This window comes from Molothrus ater, chromosome 36 (assembly GCF_012460135.2).
Source record: "Molothrus ater isolate BHLD 08-10-18 breed brown headed cowbird chromosome 36, BPBGC_Mater_1.1, whole genome shotgun sequence".
Taxonomy (NCBI): domain Eukaryota; kingdom Metazoa; phylum Chordata; class Aves; order Passeriformes; family Icteridae; genus Molothrus; species Molothrus ater.
This window is the reverse complement of record NC_071663.1, coordinates 702,170-723,137: the sequence shown is the minus strand read 5'-3', so window position 1 is coordinate 723,137 and position 20,968 is coordinate 702,170. Positions and strand designations below refer to the sequence as shown.

The following is a 20,968-nucleotide window of genomic DNA, read 5'->3' as shown; positions in this document are numbered from 1 at the left end:
CCTAAAATCCCCTCAAATCCGGGGGGGGAGGGGAGCAGGGGCCTGTCCCCCCCCCCGCCGGGAAGTCCTGGGGACCCCCCTGTCCCTCCCCCAGCACGTGCGTGCCCGTGTGCAGGCTGGGACACGCGGGGACACGGGGGGGACACGGGGCGAACACATTTGGGCACGGCCCCCCACCCCAGGGACTTCCTGGGGTGGTTTTGGGGGTCCTGGGGTGGCTTAGGGGGTCCTGGGGTGGCTTAGGGGATCCTGGGGTGGTTTTGGAGGATCCTGGGGTGGTTTTGGAGGGTCCTGGGGTTGTTCTGGGGGTCCTGGGGTGGTTTTGGAGGGTCCTGGGGTGGCTTAGGGGGTCCTGGGGTGGCTTAGGGGGTCCTGGGGTGGTTTTGGAGGGTCCTGGGGTTGTTCTGGGGGTCCTGGGGTGGTTTTGGAGGGTGGTTTTGGAGGGTCCTGGGGTGCCCCGTGTGACTCACGTGGGGACATGGAGGGGACACGAGGGCACAGGTGTGACCTCAGGAGGTGACACAGGTGTGGATGGCCGGGTACGTGACCCCTGGCACCCACCTGTGCCCCTGGCACCCACCTGCCCCCCCGCCCGTGGCGCTCACCTGTCCCCCTTTGCACGTTCTCCCCGCTTTTCACACCTGAGCCCCCTCCTGCTCACCTGCCCCTTCTTTGGCCTCACCTGACCTCTCCTTGCTCACACCTGTCCCCCCCACTTGCTCACCTGTCCCCCCCTTTTCCCACCTGTGCCCCCCAAATGCTCCCAGGCCCCGCCCCTTTTCCCGCTGGGGGCGTGTCCATGCCGGAATGAGCGTGTCCCTGCGAAGGGGGCGTGTCCTGCGCCCCCCCAGCCAATGGCGGCGCGTTTCCGCCGCGCGCGCCCATAAAGCCGCGGGTGCCGCGCGGGGCCGCGGGTTCGAGTCCCGCCGCTCCCGGATGGAGCCGCCGTTCTACCGCCCCGCGCCCTTCCCGGGCGGCTTCTGCCGCGCCGAGCCCGACTACGGCTCCTTACCGGGGCCGCTGCCGCAGGGCCCCCCGCAGGAGCCCTTCCGCGGCCTCAAACCGGCGCCGTGCCCCGACGGCGCCTTCTTCGGCAGCGGCGCCGCTACCGGCGGCTTCTTCTACCCCGGTACCGGCGAGCGCGACGGATTCACCGGCAGCTTCGCCCAAGCGCTGGACGAGCTGCACCAACCGGGGCCGCCCAACGTGGCGCTCCCGGAGCCGCCGGCGCTGAGCACGACGGCGGCGGGGATGGGGGGACCCTTCCCGGGGGTCCCCGGAGCGGAGGCGGCGGAGGCGGCGGCGGAGCCGGGCGCGGATTCCCCGGAGCGGCTGCAGGCGGAGCGGCGGAGGCTGCGGAACCGGCTGGCGGCGAGCCGGTGCCGGCGGCGGAAGCTGGAGCGGATCGCGCGGTTGGAGCAGCGCGTCCGGGGGCTCCGCGCTCAGAACGCCGAGCTGGCGGACACGGCGGCCGTGCTGCGGGCCCAGGTGCGGCGGCTCCGCGGCTCCGTGCGCGACCACGCGGGCTCGGGATGCCCGCTGCCGCCCGGGGCCGCGCTCGGCTTCTAGAACCGGCACCGAGGTGGCTCCGGGGCAGCGCTGGATCCTTCCCCGGGGGGCGACCCCCGCTCCCGGCTGGGCACCGAGCGGCGGGGACGCCCCCGGTCAGGGACAGGGACACGGCGATACCGGGAGGCTCCGTGAGACCCCCGTGGACACGGCGGTACCGGGATGCTCCGTGAGACCCCCGTGGACACGGCGGTACCGGGATGCTGCATGGGACCCCCATGGACACGGTGGTACCGGGATGCTGCATGGGACCCCCATGGACACGGCGGTACCGGAATGCTCCGTGAGACCCCCGTGGACACGGCCCCCGCCGCCTCAGAGAGGGGGGGACTGCACGAGAGACCCCCCCAACGTGGACTTGGAGGGGCTGGGGACCCCTGAAAGGACCCCCGAGGATGGGCGACCCCCGGGCTGGGGGTAACGGACCGGCAGGACCCCCCCCCCCCATGTCCCCCCCCCCGGGGCAGGACCCTCGGGACCGGCGGGAACGGGGCCTGGGGGATGCGTGGGGACCCCCAAAGAGGGGCCTGGAGCCCCCCCCAGCTGGGCCTGGGGACCCCGCGGTTCTCGGGGAGGGGTCGGGCCCCTCCGAACCGGGGATTCAGCGGGAGGGGCGGGCGGAGCCCCCCCGGTGACGTTTACAGGACCCCCCCGGTGGGGAGCGGCCCCCGGCGACCCCCCAGTCCCGGGGCGGGGGGCGATTCGTTGTCGCTGCTGATTTTTTTTTGTACATTTGTATTTAATAATTATTAATAATAATGATGATGATGATGATGATAATTGCGGTACCGGCTCTGGTCGCGCTGCACCGGGGGCGGCGGGGCCGAGCGGGTCCCCCCTCCCCCCTCCCGTGGGAAGCCCCCCGCGTGCACCGGCGTCAACGGAAGTGGGCGGGGCCGGGGCTTTCCCCGCTGACGCAATCATGCCCTTATTTGGGCAGGCGGGAGAGGGCGGGGCCGTTCCGGGAACCCCCTCCCGCGCTTCCCGGACGGACGGGGGGGGCGACACGAGGCTTCCGGGACACCCCCACCGCCAGTCCCCCCTTCCCGGGACCTTCCCGGGACCGTCCCGGGACCCCGTGCCCGCCTCCGCCGTCCCGGGGACCCTCCCCGGACCCTCCACCCCGCGTCTCTCCCGGTGCTGCACCGATCCCGGGAGCCCCCCCCGGCCTTTCCGGTGCTGCACCGATCCCGGGAATCCCTTCAGCCCCCCCGGGGGGGCATCCCGGCCCGTTAAACCCCGCCCTTTCCGTTAAACCCCGCCTCGCTCCGTTAAGCACCGCCCCCGAGAAATGGCGCCACTATCGAGTGCGCAGCCCCCGCTAAACCCCGCCCCTAAACGAAGCCACGCCCCCTCACCTCGCGCCCGCGCCGTGATTGGCGGGATTTGGGGAGCCGCCCCGTTAGGCCCCGCCCCGTTCCCGTTCGCCATGGCGCTCTCCGCGCTGCAGCGGGACCCGGCGAGCGGCGGCCGCTTCGCCTCCGCCGTGCCCGGCCCGTGCCGCGCCCGGCCCTGCGCGCTCGGCGTGGACGAGGCGGGCCGGGGGCCGGTGCTCGGTGAGACCGGGACGGGAACCGGGCCGAACCGGGCCGGGGGCGGCTGCACGGGGCGCCGAGAGGGCTCCGGTGCACCGGGGGTTGAGTGGGGGGGTCCCGGTGCCCCGGGGTCCCCTCTGACCGCCCCGGTGCCCCCCAGGCCCGATGGTTTACGCCGTCTGTTTCTGCCCCGAGGACAAAGTGGAGGATCTGGAGGCGCTGGGGGTGGCAGGTGGGGCCTGCCCGGGGGTCCCGGAGGGGTTTGGGGGGACCCGGGGGTCCGGGGGGCTGAGTGGGAAGGACGGGGGGGGGGTCACAGGAACGGGGGTTGGGGGGCTCGGGGGGTCCCGAGGGAGCTGTGGGGGTTCCGGGGGTCCCAGGGGTGCGTTGGGGCTCCCAGGGGTGGGTTGGGGGAGCTGTGGGGGTCCCGAGGGGTTCTGGGGGAGCTGTGGGGGTCCCAGGGAGGTCCCGAGGGGTTCCCGGGGGTCCCTCACCCCTCCCGGCCCCCCAGACTCGAAGACGCTGTCGGAGGCGGAGCGGGAGCGGCGCTTTGGGCTCCTGGAGGCCGCGGGGGATTGGGTGGGGTGGGCGCTGCAGGTGCTGCCCCCCGCCCACATCTCGGCCTGCATGCAGCAGCGGTGAGAGCCCCCCCAAAATCCCGGGGGGACCCCGATGCTCGGGGAGCCCCCCTTGAGCCCCTCGACCCCCCCCCCCACCCTGGCTCCCCCCAGTTTGGGCTGATTCGGGGGTGACGCCCCCCCGACCCCCCCTCGCAGAGCCAAGTACAACCTGAACGAGCTGTCCCACGACACGGCCACGGAGCTCATCCAGTTCGTGCTCGACTCGGGGGTGCAGGTGGCCCAGGTGGGGTTTGGGGGGGGCCCAGGTGGGGTCTGGGGGGCTTTTAGGAAGGGAGGGTGGGACAGGGTGGGATGGGTGCGTCAAGGAGCTTTTTTGGGGGGTTTGGGGAGTCGGGATGGGTCGGGGAGCAGGGGGGGATTTTGGGATCCGGGGTGGTTGGGGTGGGTCCGGGGCAATCGGGAGCTCCCAGGGTAATTTGCGGGGGGTCCTGGGGGTCCCCCAGGTGTTTGTGGACACGGTGGGACCTGCAGACAAGTACGAGGCGAAGCTGCGGCAGCGTTTCCCGGGGCTGGGGGTCACCGTGCGCCCCAAGGCCGACGCGCTGTTCCCCACGGTCAGCGCCGCCAGCATCTGCGCCAAGGTGGGGGCGCCAGAGGGACCCCCAGAACTGAGCCCCCCAGAACTGAGCCCCCCAGAAATGAACCCCCCCCAGAACTGAGCCCCCCAGAAATGAACCCCCCAGAAATGAACCCCCCCCAGAACTGAACCCCCCCCAGAACTGAACCCCCCAGAAATGAACCCCCCCAGAACTGAGCCCCCCCAGAACTGAGCCCCCCAGAACTGAACCCCCCCCAGAACTGAGCCCCCCAGAAATGAACCCCCCCAGAACTGAGCCCCCCCAGAACTGAACCCCCCAGAAATGAACCCCCCCCAGAAATGAACCCCCCCAGAACTGAGCCCCCCCAGAACTGAGCCCCCCAGAAATGACCCCCCCAGAACTGACCCCCCCCAAACCACAGAACTGACCCCCTGAACTGACCCCTTTGGAACTGACCCCCCCAGCACCAACAGCCCCCAAACCCCTTGAATTGACCCCCCCCAAACACCTGAACTGACGCCCTGACCCCTCCGAGACCCCCCCGAACTGACCCCCCTGCACCCCCAACCCCCCTGCACTGACCCCCGACCCCCCCTCCCTTCCCAGGGCCCCCCCAAACCCCTGAGTTTTTGCGGGGGGGGGGGGAGGGCAGGACCCTCCTCTCCCCTGAGCCCCCCCTGAGCCCCCCCAGCCCCTCAGAGCCCCCCGTGCCCCCCCCAGGTCGCCCGGGACCGGGCCGTGCTCCACTGGAACTTCGTGGAAGATTTGGGGGACCCCGACCGCGATTACGGCTCCGGATACCCCAATGGTGGGGAGGGGGGGGTGCAGGGGTGGGGAGGGGGGGGGGGTCCCCAATTTTGGGGTCTCCCTGACACGCCCCCCCCCCCCCCCCCCCCACCTTTGCAGACCCCAAGACCAAGGAGTGGCTGAGGAGGAACCTGGAGCCGGTGTTTGGGTTCCCCCAGCTCGTGCGGTTCAGCTGGGGCACGGCCCAGGCGCTGCTGCAGAGGGAGGGGGTCCCGGTGCTGTGGTACGGGGGGCACGGGGAGGGTCCTGGGGGGCACGGGGGGGGCCTGGGGGGCACGGGGGGGGTTTGGGGGGGATATGGGGGGGATATGGGGGGTCCTGATGGGCACGGGGAGGGTCCTGGGGGGCACGGGGGGCGTCCTGGGGGGATAGGGGGGGGATATGGGGGGTCCTGATGGGCGGGGGGCGATATGGGGGGTCCTGGGGGGGTACAGGGGGTGCATGGAGGGCACCGAGGGGGCATGGGGGGATATTGGGGGGTCCTGGGGGGGGCACAGGCAGGTCCTGGGGGTGGGGGTCGGAGGGGGGTGATCCCTGTGGAACTGGGGGGGTCCCGTGGGTGCGATGGGGGGGGGTCAGGATGGGGGGGGGAACATTCCCCTCCTGCCCTCCCCCCCTCCCCAGGGCTGACGAGGACCCCCCGGAGGACCCCGGTGCCCCCCCCTCGGTGCTCTCCTACTTCGCCCGGAGCCCCCCCCGGCGCCCCCCCCACCGCTTCTTCCAGGAGCGCAGCCTGCGGCCGCTGGCCGAGCTGTGACCCCCCCCGAAATGGGGGAAATACCCCCCCAAAATGGGGGAAATACCCCCCGAAAAGGGGCGCCCAGACCCAGAGTGTTGTTTTTTAATAAAGCATTTTTAAAACACCCCAAATGTCGCCTTTTTATTTCCGGTCGTGTTCGGGGCGGGGGGGGGCACAGGGACCCCCTGGAGCTGAAGGGATTTGGGGTTTGTGCCCCCCGTGTAGGGGCCCTGGAGAGCGCCGTGGCCTCAGCCCCGGGATTGGGGAATGACCGGGGAGGGGGGGGGACACCGGGGGGGTCACCGGGGGTGTCCCGAGGACCCCCATCCCCCCGTTCGGGGCCGGTTTTTGGGGGGTTTCAGCGCCGGGGGGGCCGCGGACCCCTCCCCTCCCCGTTCAGCACCGCGGACAGCGGGACCGGGAGGGGCGGGGGGGGCACCGGGACTGGGCGGAGCCGCCCCCGCCGCTGGGGGGCGCCCTCGGGCCCGGGGCTGGGCGTGGCCAGGGCGTGGCGCTGGGGGCGGGGCCGGGGCGGGGCCTCCCGGGGGTCCCGGGCGATGGCGGAGGGCGGCTGAAGGGGGGGGGGGCTGCGGGTACCGGGGGCTGCGGGGGGGGGGACAGCGAGGCCGGGACCCCCCCGCACCGGGACCGGCGGAGGCACCGGGACCGGCAGCGGCAGCGGCGCCATGGACGATTCGGGCGTGATCCGGCGGCGGCGGCTGCAGGTACCGGGAGCGGGGGGGGGGTTGTTATTGAGGGGACGGGGGGGAACCGGGGATGGCGGCGCCGGCACCGGTACCGGAACGGGCGGGGAATCGGTACCGGGGATTCGGGACCGGGTTCGGGACCGGGGTGTCCGTACCGGGAGGGTAACGGGTACCGGGAGGGCATCGGTACCGGGCGGGATGTCGGTCCCGGAGGATGCGGGGACCGGTACCGGGGGTATCGGAGCTGGCGGGGGTCGGTACCGGAGGGATGCGATCGCCACCGGGCACCGCAGGCCCTCCCGCAGGGGGGGCAGCGCAGGGCGGTACCGGGCGGGGCCGGTACCGGGAAGGTCGGTCCGGGCGCGGCCGGCACCGGGGGCGGGGGGGCGATGCGGGCCCGGTACCGGAGGGCGCCGCGGGCCCGGGGGTGTCCGGGGCCGCCCGATCCGGGGGGGTTCGTGCAGCGGGCGGCCCCGGGAGGGGGGCACGGAGGCCACGGAGCCCCCCCGGGGCCGGGCCGGTACCGGGGGCCGGGGGCTCCCGGGCCGCCCCCCAGCCGCTCCCCCGTTATTACAGAAGGAGCTGCCGCTGCCGCGGAAGAGCAGCAGGTGAGACCCCCCCGCGCCCCCCACCCACTGCGCCCCCAGGCCCCGCCCCCGGCCCCGCCCACTGCAGCCGCCGCGGCCCCCCCGCCCCCCCCCGCCCCGCCGCCGCCCCGGAGCCCCCCCGGGCCCCCCCGGAGCCCCCGGTGCCGATCCCGGCGGGCGGCGGCAGCAGCGGCAGCAGCAGCAGCAGCAGCAGCGGCAGCATGTTCCGCCGCACCAAGAGGTACCGGGGAGCGGCCCGGCCTTCCTCCCGCGCCGCACTCAGCCTCAGCCTCAGCCTCCGAGTCCATCCTCATCCTCAGCCTCAGCCTCAGCCTCAGCCTCCGTGTCCATCCTCATCCTCAGCCTCAGCCTCCGTGTCCATCCTCAGCCTCAGCCTCAGCCTCAGCCTCCATCCTCATCCTCAGCCCCAGCTTCATCCTCATCATCAGCCTCCATGTCCGTCCTCATCCTCATCCTTCATCTTCTGTGTCCATCCTCATCCTTCATCCTCCGTGTCCATCCTCATCCTCCATCCCCATCCTCAGCCTTCATCCTCATCCTTCCCCACCTTCATCCCCGCTCCATCCTCATCCTCTCCCTCCTTCATCCCCGTGCTCGTCCCCCTTCCCTCCTCATCCTCATCCTCATCCTCATCCTCCTCCTCAATCCCTGCCCGTCCTTCCTCACCCTCCCTCTCCCTCCTCATCCTCCCCCGAGTCCCCCCGGCCGCTGTTCCCCCCCCTCCCCCCCGTTATTGCCCCCCTCGATATTTTGGGGTGTGGGGGGGGGGCTGTTGGTGCCCCCCTCCCCCAGCCCGGTGACGTAGTGGGGGGTCCCTGTGGGGGGGGGAGGGGTCCCTTTGTGGGGGGGGTCCCGGGGGGTCCTGACCCCCCCCCCCGCCCCCCCCTCAGCTGCCGCACGAGCAACCGGAAGAGTCTGATCCTGACCAGCACCTCCCCCACCCTGCCGCGGCCGCACTCGCCGCTGCCCGGGCACATCGGTGAGACCCCCGCGACCCCCGGGCGCCCCCGCGACCCCCGGGCGCCCCCGCGACCCCCCCGGTATCCCCCGACCCGCCCCGGGTACCCCCGACCCGCCCCAGGTGTCCTCAACCCCTTCCAGGTGTCTCCGACCCCTCCCCGGTGCCCCCGACCCCACCAGAACCCCCCGACCCCCCCAGGTGTCCCCAAATCTCCCCAGGTGCCCCCGATCCCCCCCAGGTGCCCCTGACCCCCCCCAGGTGTCCCCAAATCCCTCCAGGTGTCCCCAGCCCCTCCCTGGTGTCCCCAAATCCCCCCAGGTGCCCCTGAACCCCCCAGGTGCCCCTGAACCCCTCAGGTGTCCCCAAATCCCCCCAGGTGCCCCCGACCCCCCCCCAGGTGTCCCCAGAGTCCCCCCAGCCCCCCCCAAACTGCCGGGACCCCCCCATGACCTCTGGGGACCCCTCCCCACCCTTGGGGTCCCTCCTGCCTCCACCCCCCCCCCCCCCGCCTTTTCCCTGGGGCGTGTCCCAAGAGTTTGGCTCCGCCCAGCCGCAGGATGGGGCGTGGCCTGCGAGGGCGCGGCGGTGACGTCACCGCACCTGTGCCCAGGTACGAGCCCCCAGGACAGCCCCAGAAACTTCTCCCCCAGCGCCCCCGCGCACTTCTCGTTCGGAGCGTCCCGCCGGTGAGGGGGGGGCACCGGGAATACCGGGGGGGACACGGGGGGGACACCGGGGGGGACACCGGGGGGGTGGGCGGGGGGCTCGGAGACAACCTCGGGGTCCGGGGGTGTCCCCAGTGTCCGGGGGACTCTGGGGGTGCCTGGGGGTGTCCTGGGCTGTCCCCGGGCTGACCCTGGGCTGTCCCGGTTTGTCCCTGGTCCGTCCCGGTGTATCCCGGGGTCCCCCTGGGCTGTCCCTGGGGTTATCCCGGGCTGTCCCTGGGGTTATCCCGGGCTGTCTCTCGGCTGTCCCGGCTTGTCCCGGGCTGACCCTGTTTGTCCCTGGTCTGTCCCCGGCTGTCCCTGGGGGTATCCCGGTTTGTCCCTGGTCCGTCCCGGTGTTTCCCGGTGTATCCCCGGCTGTACCTGGGGGTATCCCGGGCTGTCCCGGTTTGTCCCTGGGCTGTCTCTGGGCTGTCCCGGTCCGTCCCTGACGCCCCCTCCCTCGGCAGGGCCGACGGGCGCCGCTGGTCGCTGGCCTCGCTGCCCTCCTCGGGCTATGGCACCAACACCCCCAGCTCCACCGTCTCGGTGAGGGGGGCGCGACCCCCGGAGCCCCCCGGGGGCCCTGCTGGGTCTGGGGGGGCCGTGCCGGGTCTGGGGGGGCCCTGCTGGGTCTGGGGGCGCCGGGGCGATGTGGGCTCCAAAGGGGGCTGGGGGTGACATGGGGGGCTCTGGGGGGTCAGGGGCGATTTGGGGGTCCCGAGGTGCGCTGACCCCACAGCCTGGGGGTCCCGGGGGTTTTTGGGGGTCCCTGTGCGGGCTGACCCGGGGGTCCCGGGGGATCCGGGGGTCCCGGGGGTGGTTTGGGGGTCCCGGGGGTGGTTTGGGGGTCCCGGGGGTTGTTGGGGGTCCCGGCGCGCTGACCCCCGGCCCCCGCAGTCCTCGTGCTCGTCGCAGGAGCGGCTGCACCAGCTGCCGGCCCAGCCCACGGCCGAGGAGCTGCGGTTCCTGTCCCGGCACTTCGGCAGCTCCGAGAGCCTCGCCGAGGAGGATGGGGGGGCCCGGGGGGGCGCGGCCGCCCCCAGACCCCGATCCCGCAGCCTCAGGTGGGACCCGGCTCCGGGGGGGGCACGGGGGAGGGGGATTGGGGGGAAATGGGGGGGAAATTGGGGAGAAATTGGGGGAATGGGGGGATTTGGGGGGGGGATTTGGGGGGGAATTGGGGGGATTTGGGGGGGAAATGGGGGGATTTGGGGGGGGATTTGGGGGAAATTGGGGAGAAATTGGGGGGGATTTGGGGGAAAATGGGGGGGATTTGGGGGGGATCACAGCAGGGATGGGGACAGCGGGGAGACACTGTGGGCTTAGAGAGGGGCTGGGATTTCGAGGGGAATTGGGGGCGATTTTGGGGGGGAATTTGGGGGGGATTTTGGGGGGAATTTGGGGGGGAATTTGGGGGATCACTGCGCGACTGGGGACAGTGGAGGGACACCCTGGATTTATGGAGGGGCCGGGATTTGGGGCTCGCCCAAGCTCGGGGACTCTGGGGCGACCCCGCGGCCATCAGGGGTGCAATGGGGGGGTCCTGGGGGCCCGGGGAGGGTGGGGGGAGGCCCTTCGGGGGTCCCGCCGGTGCCAGCTGCGCCCCCCCCGTCCCAGCCCCGGGCGCTCGCCCTCGTCCCACGACAACGAGATCGTGATGATGAACCACGTGTACAAGGAGAGGTTCCCCAAGGTGGGGCTGGGGGCACCCGGGGGGCTGGGGGTGGCCATGGGGGCGGTTATGGGGCTGGGGGTGGCCATGGGGGTGGTTATGGGGGTGTGGGGTGGTCATGGGGGCGGTTATGGGGTCTGGGGGAGGTTGTGGGGTGGCCGTGGGGTGGCTATGGGGTCTCAGGGTGCCTGTGGGGTGCTATGGGGTCCCTATGGGGTCACCACGGGGTCACCACGGGGTCTCTGGGGTGCCATGGGGTCACCATGGGGTCACCATGGGGTCACTATGGGGTCAGTCTGGGTCACCCTGGGGTCCCCACAGGGTCTCTGGGGTGCCATGGGGTCACCCTGGGATCACCATGGGTTCACTATGGGGTCCCCATGGGGTCTGGGGTCACCCTGGGGTCACCGTGGGGTCACTGTGGGGTCTGGGGTCACCCTGGGGTCACCGTGGGGTCACCCTGGGGTCACCCCGGGGTCACCATGGGGTCACCATTCACTCCCCCCGGTGTCCCCCAGGCCACGGCGCAGATGCAGGAGCGCCTGGAGGAGTTCGTGCGCGGCTGCGGCCCCGGGGGGACGCCCCTGGCCGACGGCGCCCTGAGCTTCATCCAGCACCAGCTGGTGGAGCTGGCCCGGGACTGCCTGGCCACGGCCCGGCACGGCCTCATCACGGCCGGGTACTTCTGCGAGCTGCAGGAGAGCATGGAGAGGCTGCTGCAGGACGTGAGGGGACACCGGGGACACCTGGGGACAGGGGGGGACAGGGGGGGACAACGCTGGACAGTGAGGGGCCAAAGGGGGCAAAAATGGGGGCCAGCGGGGGCCAGAAAGGACCAAGGGGACCCTGTGGAACCCAATGGGGTCGGGAGGGACTGAGCAGGGACCGGGGGGACCCCCAGGCGCCCCCTGGGCCCCCCAAATGTCCCCCCCGTGTCCCCTCAGGCCTACGAGCGCTCCGAGTCGGAGGAGGTGGCCTTCATCACGCAGCTGGTGAAGCGGCTCCTCATCATCATCTCCCGGCCCGCGCGCCTGCTCGAGTGCCTGGTGAGCCCCGCACCTGCGTCCCCTCACCTGTGCCTGGGTCCCCTCACCTGTCCCTCCGTCCCCTCACCTGTCCCTGCGTCCCCTCACCTGTCCCTGCGTCCCCTCACCTGTCCCTGGGTCCCCTCACCTGTGCCTGGGTCCCCTCACCTGTCCCTGTGTCCCCTCACCTGTCCCTGTCCCTCTCTCACCTGTGCCTGCGTCCCCTCACCTGTCCCTGCGTCCCCTCACCTGTGCCTGGGTCCCCTCACCCGTCCCTGTGTCCCCTCACCTGTCCCTGTCCCTCTCTCACCTGTCCCTGTCCCCTCACCTGTGCCTCCGTCCCCTCACCTGTCCCTGGGTCCCCTCACCTGTCCCTGTCCCTCTCTCACCTGTCCCTGTGTCCCCTCACCTGTGCCTGGGTCCCCTCACCTGTCCCTGCGTCCCCTCACCTGTCCCTGGGTCCCCTCACCTGTGCCTGCGTCCCCTCACCTGTCCCTGGGTCCCCTCACCTGTCCCTGTCCCTCTCTCACCTGTCCCTGTCCCTCTCTCACCTGTCCCTGTCCCTCTCTCTCCTGTCCCTGTCTCCTCACCTGTCCCTCTCTCACCTGTCCCTCACCTGTCCCTGTCTCCCCTGTCCCTGTCCCTCTCTCACCTGTCCCCTCCCCTGTCCCTGTCCCTCTCTCACCTGTCCCTGTCCCTCTCTCACCTGTCCCTGTCCCCTCACCTGTCCCTCTCTCACCTGTCCCTCTCTCACCTGTCCCTGTCTCCCCTGTCCCTGTCCCTCTCTCACCTGTCCCTCACCTGTCCGCAGGAGTTTGACCCCGCGGGGCTGTCGCAGCTGCTGGGCCGGGCCGAGGGGCCCCTGAGAGCCGACACCCCCCGGTACCTGCTGAGGCAGCTGGGCCGGGCCCGGGGGGCGCGCGCAGGTACGGGGGGACAGGTGTGGGGACAGGGACGGGTACAGGGGGACAGGGACAGGTACAGGGGGGACAGGGACAGGTGTGGGGACAGGGACAGGTGTGGGGACAGGGACAGGTACAGGGGGGACAGGTGTGGGGGGATAGGTATGGGGACAGGTGTGGAGCAGGGGGTTCAGGACAGGTGTAGGGACACAGGCAGGTATGAGGGGGCACACCTGTGACCCTGCTGTCCCCTCACACGCCTGTGCCACACCTGTGACCCTGCTGTCCCCTCACACGCCTGTGCCACACCTGTGACCCTGCTGTCCCCTCACACACCTGTGCCACACCTGTGTCCCTGCTGTCCCCTCACACACCTGTGCCACACCTGTGTGTGTCCCCCCCCCCCAGACATGCTGCACCTGGAGGAGCCCGACAGCAGCGGCACCAACACGCCCGAGCCCGAGGAGGGGGCTGAGGTGGGCCCTGCCCCCCGTGTCCCCCCCAGTGTCCCCCACAATGTCACCTGTGCCCCCCCCCAATGTCACCTGTCCCCCCCACGCCCCCAGGGCCGCGCTGCCGCCCCCCGGCCCAAGGAGCCGCCAGGTGAGAGCGACTTCGAGACCATCAAACTGATCAGCAACGGCGCCTACGGGTGAGGGGGCCGGGGGTCCCGGGGAGGGGTCCTGGGGGTCCCGGGGGGGTCTCAGCCTCACCCGTCCCCTCCCCAGCGCGGTGTACCTGGTCCCGGTGATCCTGGTGATCCCGGGGGGGTTCCCGGTGATCCCGGGGGGGTTCCCGGCAGTCCCAGGGGTCCTTCCCTCACCTGTCCCCCCCCCGGCAGCGCGCTGTACCTGGTGCGGGGGTCTCAGTGATCCCGGGGGTCCCGGGGGTCCCTCCCTCACCTGTCCCCCCCCCGGCAGCGCGGTGTACCTGGTGCGGGGGTCCCGGGGGTCCCGGTGATCCTGGGGGGGTCCCGGGGGTCCCGGGGGTCCCGGGGGTCCCTCCCTCACCTGTCCCCCCCCGGCAGCGCGGTGTACCTGGTGCGGGGGTCCCGGTGATCCCGGGGGGGTTCCCGGTGATCCCGGGGGGTCCCGGGGGTCCCGGGGGTCCCTCCCTCACCTGTCTCCCCCCGGCAGCGCGGTGTACCTGGTGCGGCACACGGCCACGCGGCAGCGCTTCGCCATGAAGAAGATCAACAAGCAGAACCTGCTGCTGCGGAACCAGGTGCACCAGGCCTTCGTGGAGCGCGACATCCTCACCTTCGCCGAGAACCCCTTCGTGGTCAGCATGTTCTGCTCCTTCCAGACCCGCCGCCACCTCTGCATGGTCATGGAGTACGTGGAAGGTGAGGCCGCGCCTCGCGATACGGGGCGGGGAGTGGCGATACGGGGCGGGGAGTGGCGATACGGGGCGGGGCGTCACGATATGGGGATGGAGATGGGGATATGGGGCGGGGCGTCGTGCTATGGGGCGGGGCTTTGGGATATGGGGCTGGGTATTGGGATATGGGGTGGCATGTCACGATATGGGGATGAAGATGGGGATATGGGGATGGATGTCATGATATGGGGTTGGGTGTCGGGATATGGGGCCGGGTGTTGGGATACAGGGATAGGTGTTGGGATATGGGGTGGCATGTCATGATACAGGGATGGAGATGGGGATATGGGGATGGATATCACGATATGGGGTTGGGTGTCGGGATATGGGGCGGGATGTCACGATACGGGGATGGAGATGGGGATATGGGGCTGGGTATTGGGATATGGGGATGGATATCATGATACGGGGCAGGATGTCACGATACGGGGCGGGATGTCACGATACGGGGATGGAGATGGGGATATGGGGATGGATATCAGGGTATGGGGTTGGGTGTCGGGATATGGGGTTGGGTGTCACGATACGGGGCGGGATGTCACGACAGGGGGCGGGATGTCACGATAGGGGATGTGGGGCCGGGCACCGCGGTGACGGCGGTGCCGTGCCCAGGCGGGGACTGCGCCACGCTGCTCAAGCACATCGGGGCGCTGCCCCTGGAGCTGGCCCGGCTCTACTTCGCCGAGACCGTGCTGGCGCTGGAGTACCTGCACACCTACGGCATCGTGCACCGCGACCTCAAACCCGACAAGTGTGTGCTGGGGGGGTCACCTGGGCCCCGCCCCCTCACCTGGGCCCCGCCCCGCTCATCTGGGCTCACCCCGCCCACCTGGGCCCCGCCCTACCCACCTGGGCCCCGCCCCCTCACCTGGCCCCGCCCACCTGCAGCCTCCTGATCACCTCTCTGGGCCACGTGAAGCTGACGGATTTCGGGCTCTCCAAGATGGGGCTGATGAGCCTGACCACCAACCTGTACGAGGGGCACATGGAGAAGGACGCGCGCGAGTTCCGCGACAAGCAGGTGGGTGCTCAGGTGGGCCAGGTGTGCCCGGGTGTGTGCCAGGTGTGCCTGGGTGAGTGCTGCAGGTGGGCCAGGTGTGCACAGGTGTGTGCCAGGTGTGCCTGGGTGAGTGCTGCAGGTGGGCCAGGTGTGCACGGGTGGGTGCCACAGGTGTGCCCAGGTGTGTGCCAGGTGTGCCCGGGTGTGCCAGGCGTGCCCAAGTGGATGCTCGGGTGTGTCCGGGTGTGCTCAGGTGTGCTCAGGTACGCCCAGGTGTGCTTGGTGGGTGACACAGGTGTGCTCACGTGGATGCCCAGGTGGGTGCCAGGTGCGCCCAGGTGTCCAGGTGTGCCAGGGCAGGACAGGGCCGGGGAGCTGGGTGTGCCTGCAGCAGCTCAGGGCCACGTCCCTGCTGAGCCCACCTGTCCCCACGTGTGCCCAGGTGTGCGGCACGCCCGAGTACATCGCCCCCGAGGTGATCCTGCGCCAGGGCTACGGCAAGCCCGTGGACTGGTGGGCCATGGGCATCGTCCTCTACGAGTTCCTGGTGGGCTGCGTGCCCTTCTTCGGGGACACGCCCGAGGAGCTTTTCGGGCAGGTGATCTCAGGTACGGACACGGGGACATGGGGGGGACACGGGGCAGGTGACCTCAGGTACGGACATGGGGACATGGGGGGGACACGGGGGGGACACAGGGCAGGGGACCTCAGGTATGGACATGGGGACACGGGGGGACACAGGGGACATGGGGAGACACAGGGGGGACACAGAGCAGGTGACCTCAGGTACGGACATGGGGACATGGTGGGGGGGACACAGGGGACATGGGGGGACACAGGGCAGGTGATCTCAGGTACGGACATGGGGACACAGGGGGGACACAGGGCAGGTGATCCCAGGTATGGACATGGGGACATGGGGGGGACACAGGGGACATGGGGGGACACAGGGCAGGTGATCCCAGGTACGGACACGGGGACACGGGGGGGACACAGGGGAGGTGATCCCAGGTATGGCCCTGGGGACACAGGGCAGGTGATCGATCCCAGGTACAGTGTCTGTGCTCAGCTGTCCCCTCTGTGTCCCCCCCGCTGTGTCCCTTCTGTGTCCCCTCTGTGTCCCCTCCGTGTCCCCCCCCGTGTCCCCCCGTCCGTGTCCCCCCAGACGAGATCCTGTGGCCCGAGGGGGACGAGGCGCTGCCCCCGGACGCTCAGCACCTCATCTCCTGCCTGCTGCAGCCGGACCCGCTGCGGCGCCTCGGGGCAGGTGAGACTGAGCCCCCCGAGCCCCCCGAGCCCCCCCCGGTACCCCCGGGCCCCCCCCGGGCCCCCCGTGACGGGCGGTGCCGCGCAGGGGGCGCTCAGGAGGTGAAGGCTCACGGATTCTTCGCCACCCTCGACTGGACGGGGCTGCTGCGGCAGAAAGCCGAGTTCGTGCCGCACCTGGAGTCCGAGGAGGACACGAGCTACTTCGACAGTGAGTGAGGGAGGGACCCCCGGCACCCCCGGGACCCCCGCGGGACCCCCCGGACCCACCACGGGATCCCCACTTGGGGACGTCCCTGGGGCTCCCCTTGGATCAGCCCCGGGAGCCTCCCTGGGACCCCCAGAACCCCCTGGAACATCCCAGAACCACCTGGAACATCCCGGGACCCCCTGGAACACCCCAGGACCCCCTGGAACATCCCGAGACCCCCTGGAACATCCCGGGACCCCCTGGAACATCCCGGGACCCCCAGCCCCCCCCAGCTGTGCCCCCCCCAAACACCTGAGACCCCCCCTCACACCTGTCCCCCCCCCCCCAGCGCGGTCGGACAGGTACCCCCACGTGACGTCGTACGAGGACGAGGACACGACCGAGGACGAGCCCGTGGAGATCCGGCAGTTCTCGTCCTGCTCGCCGCGCTTCAGCAAGGTGGGGCCGGGCCCGGGTGTGCCCAGGGGTGCCCGGGGGTGCCCGGGGGTGCCCGGGGGTGCCTGGGGGTGCCCAGGTGCGCCCAGGTGTGAGCAGGGGCCCTCCCGCAGGTGTACAGCAGCCTGGAGCAGCTCTCGCAGGAGCCCAAGGCCAAGGGGCGCCCGCGGGACGAGGGGAGACGGGACGGCTTCGCCCGGGAGCGCGGCTGGAGAACCGGATCACCGGAGCTGTGCGAGCCGGGGGGGCCCGGGGGGGTGCCGGGGGGTCCCGGGTGGTCCCAGGGGGCTCGGGCGGTCTCGGGGGGTACCGGGGGGTACCGGGGGGGTCCCGGGGGGGCTCGGGGCTGCACGGGGGTTCCCTCACGCCCGTCCCGGCCGTGTCCCCGCAGGAAGCACCGCTCGGCGGGCGCACCGGGCGAGGGGGGGGCGCCGCCCCCCGAGGGCGAGGGCAGCCCCCCCCCGGGCGCGCGCCGCCGCTTCTCGGCGCTGCTGGAGCCGCGCCCCGCGCCCCCCCCCGAGGAGCGGCCGAGCCCCCCCCGCAACGGAGCCCCCGACGGGACCCCCGAGGAGCCGCCGGGTGAGTCCCGGGAAGGTGGGGAGGGGTCTCCGGTAAATCTCGGGAAGGTGGGGAGGGGTCTCCGGTGAGTCCCGGGGATGTGGGGAGGGGTCTCCGGTGAGCCCCCGGTCCCTTCACCGCCCCGTGTTGTGTCTCCCCCCCCCCCCCGGTAGCGGAGCGAGGCCCGCGGGGCCCGGAGCCGCCCCCCCCCCGCACCGAGCTGGGGCTGCGGCGGCCGCGGCACCCGGGGGTGGCCCCCGCCGAGCCTGGCGGCGACAAACGGAGCCCCCGCGCCCCCGGCAAGGTCACCAAGTCGGCGTCGGCCACAGCGCTGTCCGTCATCATCCCCAGCGGTGGGTGACACCCCCGGGACCCCCCAAATCCACCCGAGACCCCTCCCCGGGGAGCCCAAATACCCCCGGGACCCTCCCCGGGAACCCAAATCCCCCCGGGACCCCAAATCCCCCCGGAACCCCCCTAAAGGACCCTCCCCAAAGGACCCCAAACACCCAGGGTCCTCACGGGAGGGGGGCTGGGGGTCTCCCTTGGGGGTTCTGTGGGTGTTGGGACCCCCAGTCCCACGGGTGGGGGGGGTCCCCGGTCCCGGGGCTGTCCCTGGTGCCCTGTGGGCTCTGGGGTCTCCCGGGGGTGTTTTTTGGGGTGTCCCCGGTCTCGTGGGCGTCCCCGCTCTCCCCGCGGTGTTTTTGGGGTATCCCGGGGTGTCTTTGGGGTGTCCCTGCGGTGGATTTGGGGTGTCCCCGCGGTGGTTTTGGGGTGTCCCCGCGGTGGGTTTGGGGTGTCCCCGCGGTGGGTTTGGGGTGTCCCCGCGGTGTTTTTGGGGTGTCGCTCAGCGGGCTCTGGGGGCGCAGGGGAGGCGCCCGGCTCGTCCCCGCTGGGCAGCCCGATGTCGCCGCGCTCGCTCTCCTCGGACCCCTCGTCGCGGGACTCGTCCCCGGGCCGGGAGCTCGCCCCGGCCGTGGCGGCGCCGCCGCGCTCGCCCATCGCCATCCCCCGGCCCGGCAAGAAATTCGGCTTCACCCTGAGAGCCATCCGCGTCTACCTGGGCGACAGCGACGTGTACAGCGTGCACCACGTCGTCTGGGTCAGGGACACGGGGGGGACACTGGGGACACGGGGGGACACGGGGTGACATGGGGACACTGGGGACACACAGGAGGACACGGGGACAGCAGATTTTTGGGGTGGGTAGCAGCGCCCGACAGGTCAGGGACAGGGACATGGACGGGTTGGGGACAAGGGGGGACAGGTGGGGGTGGCAGCGCCCAGTGTCATTTGGGTCGGGGGACACGGAGGGACCTGTGGGGACACAGCAGGACACGGGAGGACGTGCGGGGGACCGGTGGGGGGTGCGGGGTGAGGCGATGCGGGTGCGTTGTGTGGGTGACCCCGGTTTGGGGGACACGGGAGGGGTTCCGGGGGTCCCGTGCCCCGTGGGTGACCCCGGTTTTGGGGCGCAGCACGTGGAGGAGGGCGGCCCCGCGCAGGAGGCCGGGCTGTGCGCAGGGGACCTGATCACGCACGTGAACGGGGAGCCGGTGCACGGGCTGGTGCACACCGAGGTGGTGGAGCTCATCCTCAAGGTGGGGGCGCCGGGGGGGCTCGGGGGTCACAGGGGTCAGAGGTTTGGGGGGTCGTGGGTCACGGCAGGGTCATGGCAGGTCAGCCACGACCAGGGGGTGAGCCCCGGTGGCGGGGGGGGGGGGGTGTTGGGGGTCCCCCCCCCGTGACCCTCTGTCGCCCAGAGCGGGACCAAGGTGCTGGTGACAACGACGCCGCTGGAGAACACCTCGATCCGCCTGGGCCCCGCGCGGCGCCGCAGCGCCCGCGCCAAGATGGCCCGGAGGAACCGGCGGGGGGGCACCGGGAGCGGCCACGAGAGGTGGGCCCGGGGCGCGGGGGGCGCGGGGGGCACCGGGAGGCTCGGCGGTGCTGACGGTCCTCCCGGCCGCCAGGCGGCGCAGCGCGCTGTTCCGGCACCTGGCGCGCCAGGCCTCGCTGCTGCACACGAGCCGCTCGCTGACGTCACTGAGCCGCTCGCTCTCCTCCTCCGACTCGCTGCCCGCCTCCCCCACGCACGCGCGGGCGCGCGACCCCGGTAAGGGGCGGGGCCAAGGGAGGGGGCGGGGCCAAGAGCAACGGGGGCGGGCGTTACCGGGAAAGGGGCGGGGGCTCGGGAACGGGGCCCGGTGCCCGATGCCCGGTGCTCAATGCCCGGTGCTCGATGCCCGGTCCTGGTGCTCGGTGCCCAGTCCCGTTCCCCGCACCCTGACCCCGTTCCCCGCAGGGGCCTCCCCGCCCAGCAGCTCTCCGGGCTCCAGCGCTCCGCCGTCGCCGGCGGGGCCGCACCTGCGGCCGAGCTCCCTGCAGGGGCTGTCGCCGAAGCTGCAGCGGCAGTACCGGGCGGCGCGGTGCCGCTCCGCCGGCAGCATCCCGCTCTCGCCGCTCGCCCACACGCCCTCGCCGCCCGCCGCCTCGCCGCCCGCCTTCCCCGCCAAGCTGCACCCCAAGGCCGCCGAGTCCCCGCGCCTCGCCCGCCGCGGGCTCCCCGAGAAGGCGGCGCCGGGGCCGCCCCGCAAGCTGGGGCTGGAGCCGCCCCGCAAGGACTTCCCGGCCGAGCCGCCGCTGCAGAGCTTGGCCGAGTGGGACGGCGAGGGCCCGGCCGAGCCGCCGCCGCCGCCCGCGGCGCCCGCCCGCCGCCTGGGCCGGCAGGAGCTGCCGCTGCTGCTCGGGGGCCCCCCCGGGCCGGAGCCGCCGCCGCCGGGAGGGGAGGAGCCCGAGCGGGGGGCGCGGGGCCCGCCCAAGGCGCTGAGCCCGGTGCAGGAGCACGAGCGCGGGGCGGCGGCCCCGGTGCCCATCGTGGTGGTGGGGCCCGGTGCGACCCCCGGGGACCCCCGGAGCGCCGCGGGCCCCCCCGGGCGCTGAGCTTGACCCGAGCCCCCCCGCCCCGGAGCCCCGGTTGTAAATAGGGGGGGGCACCCCGGGACCCCCAGGCATGCGGGGGTCGCGCCCCCCGCCCCTCCCCGCGTACGCCAAGGGTTAATACTGTGACACCCCCCCGTGTGACGTCACCGACCCGGCACCCGCCCGGTGTGATGTCATCGACCCGGACAATCCCCCCCCCCCCAGGGCGACGCCCCTCTCCCCCTCTCCCTCCCCCCCCCCCCCCGGTCTCCCGTTTGCCCCCGGTTTTGGCTCCCGGTGATGACGTCACAGCACCCCTGTCACGGGAGGGGCACGGGCGCTGCTCTGATGTCACGGGGGGCGGGGATCGTGACGTCATATATCGATCATGACGTCACGGCCGCAGCGGGATCGATGATGTCACGGCCGTGGCATCACCGGTGGCATTTGAGTGGTGACATCACGGCCGTGACGTCACCGAAGGCGTGAGGGCGGTGACGCCGCAGCTGCAGTGACAACCGTGTGGCGGAGGGGGCGACGCCCGGGTTCCACCCGGTGCTGACGTCACACCAGGGCCAGCCCGGCCTGTGACATCACCACCCCCTCCCGTGACATCATCACAGTCCCCTCCCACCCCCCCCCCCCGTTCTCGCTATGCAAACGCCCCCCGGGCCGGGGGCGCCGGGGGGGCCCCGGGGACCAATAAAGGCTGTACAGCACCGAGCCGCGGCCGTGCTTCGGGGGGGACACCGGGGGGACACCGGGGGGACACCGGGGCGGGGGG

At 72.2% G+C, this 20,968-nt stretch overlaps 2 protein-coding genes across 2 annotated transcripts; both read left to right on the top strand.

Annotated features, from left to right (window-relative positions):
* The first annotated feature begins 2,992 nt into the window (after positions 1 to 2,992).
* Positions 2,993 to 5,961, top strand: RNASEH2A (ribonuclease H2 subunit A). Its single transcript, XM_036400107.1, has 8 exons — positions 2,993 to 3,125; positions 3,265 to 3,336; positions 3,616 to 3,742; positions 3,881 to 3,968; positions 4,189 to 4,326; positions 5,005 to 5,092; positions 5,191 to 5,314; positions 5,716 to 5,961. The coding sequence occupies exons 1-8, from the start codon at positions 2,999 to 3,001 to the stop codon at positions 5,846 to 5,848; spliced, it is 897 nt and encodes a 298-aa protein (XP_036256000.1). The 5' UTR covers positions 2,993 to 2,998; the 3' UTR covers positions 5,849 to 5,961.
* A 464-nt stretch (positions 5,962 to 6,425) lies between these two features.
* MAST1 (microtubule associated serine/threonine kinase 1) lies at positions 6,426 to 20,907 on the top strand. Its single transcript, XM_036400105.2, has 27 exons — positions 6,426 to 6,555; positions 7,114 to 7,145; positions 8,036 to 8,124; positions 8,717 to 8,792; positions 9,281 to 9,359; positions 9,711 to 9,877; positions 10,431 to 10,506; positions 11,004 to 11,210; positions 11,430 to 11,531; positions 12,322 to 12,436; positions 12,821 to 12,888; positions 12,979 to 13,064; positions 13,549 to 13,757; positions 14,405 to 14,543; positions 14,681 to 14,813; positions 15,235 to 15,400; positions 15,958 to 16,059; positions 16,147 to 16,269; positions 16,598 to 16,707; positions 16,818 to 16,936; positions 17,096 to 17,283; positions 17,436 to 17,615; positions 18,132 to 18,364; positions 18,741 to 18,863; positions 19,026 to 19,162; positions 19,236 to 19,378; positions 19,568 to 20,907. Exons 1-27 carry the CDS (start codon positions 6,517 to 6,519, stop codon positions 20,203 to 20,205), a joined length of 3,879 nt encoding a protein of 1,292 aa, XP_036255998.1. The 5' UTR covers positions 6,426 to 6,516; the 3' UTR covers positions 20,206 to 20,907.
* The last annotated feature ends 61 nt before the right edge of the window (positions 20,908 to 20,968 follow it).

Excerpts from the sequence above, each read along its gene's own strand:
- RNASEH2A (XM_036400107.1), top strand. The coding sequence starts at position 2,999 with ATGGCGCTCTCCGCGCTGCAGCGGGACCCGGCGAGCGGCGGCCGCTTC. Across the intron at positions 3,743-3,880 it reads TCGGCCTGCATGCAGCAGCG|AGCCAAGTACAACCTGAACG; the intron begins GTGAGAGCCCCC and ends CCCCCCTCGCAG. Across the intron at positions 4,327-5,004 it reads CCGCCAGCATCTGCGCCAAG|GTCGCCCGGGACCGGGCCGT; the intron begins GTGGGGGCGCCA and ends TGCCCCCCCCAG.
- MAST1 (XM_036400105.2), top strand. The coding sequence starts at position 6,517 with ATGGACGATTCGGGCGTGATCCGGCGGCGGCGGCTGCAG. Across the intron at positions 14,544-14,680 it reads CGCGACCTCAAACCCGACAA|CCTCCTGATCACCTCTCTGG; the intron begins GTGTGTGCTGGG and ends GCCCACCTGCAG. Across the intron at positions 18,365-18,740 it reads GCGTGCACCACGTCGTCTGG|CACGTGGAGGAGGGCGGCCC; the intron begins GTCAGGGACACG and ends TTTGGGGCGCAG.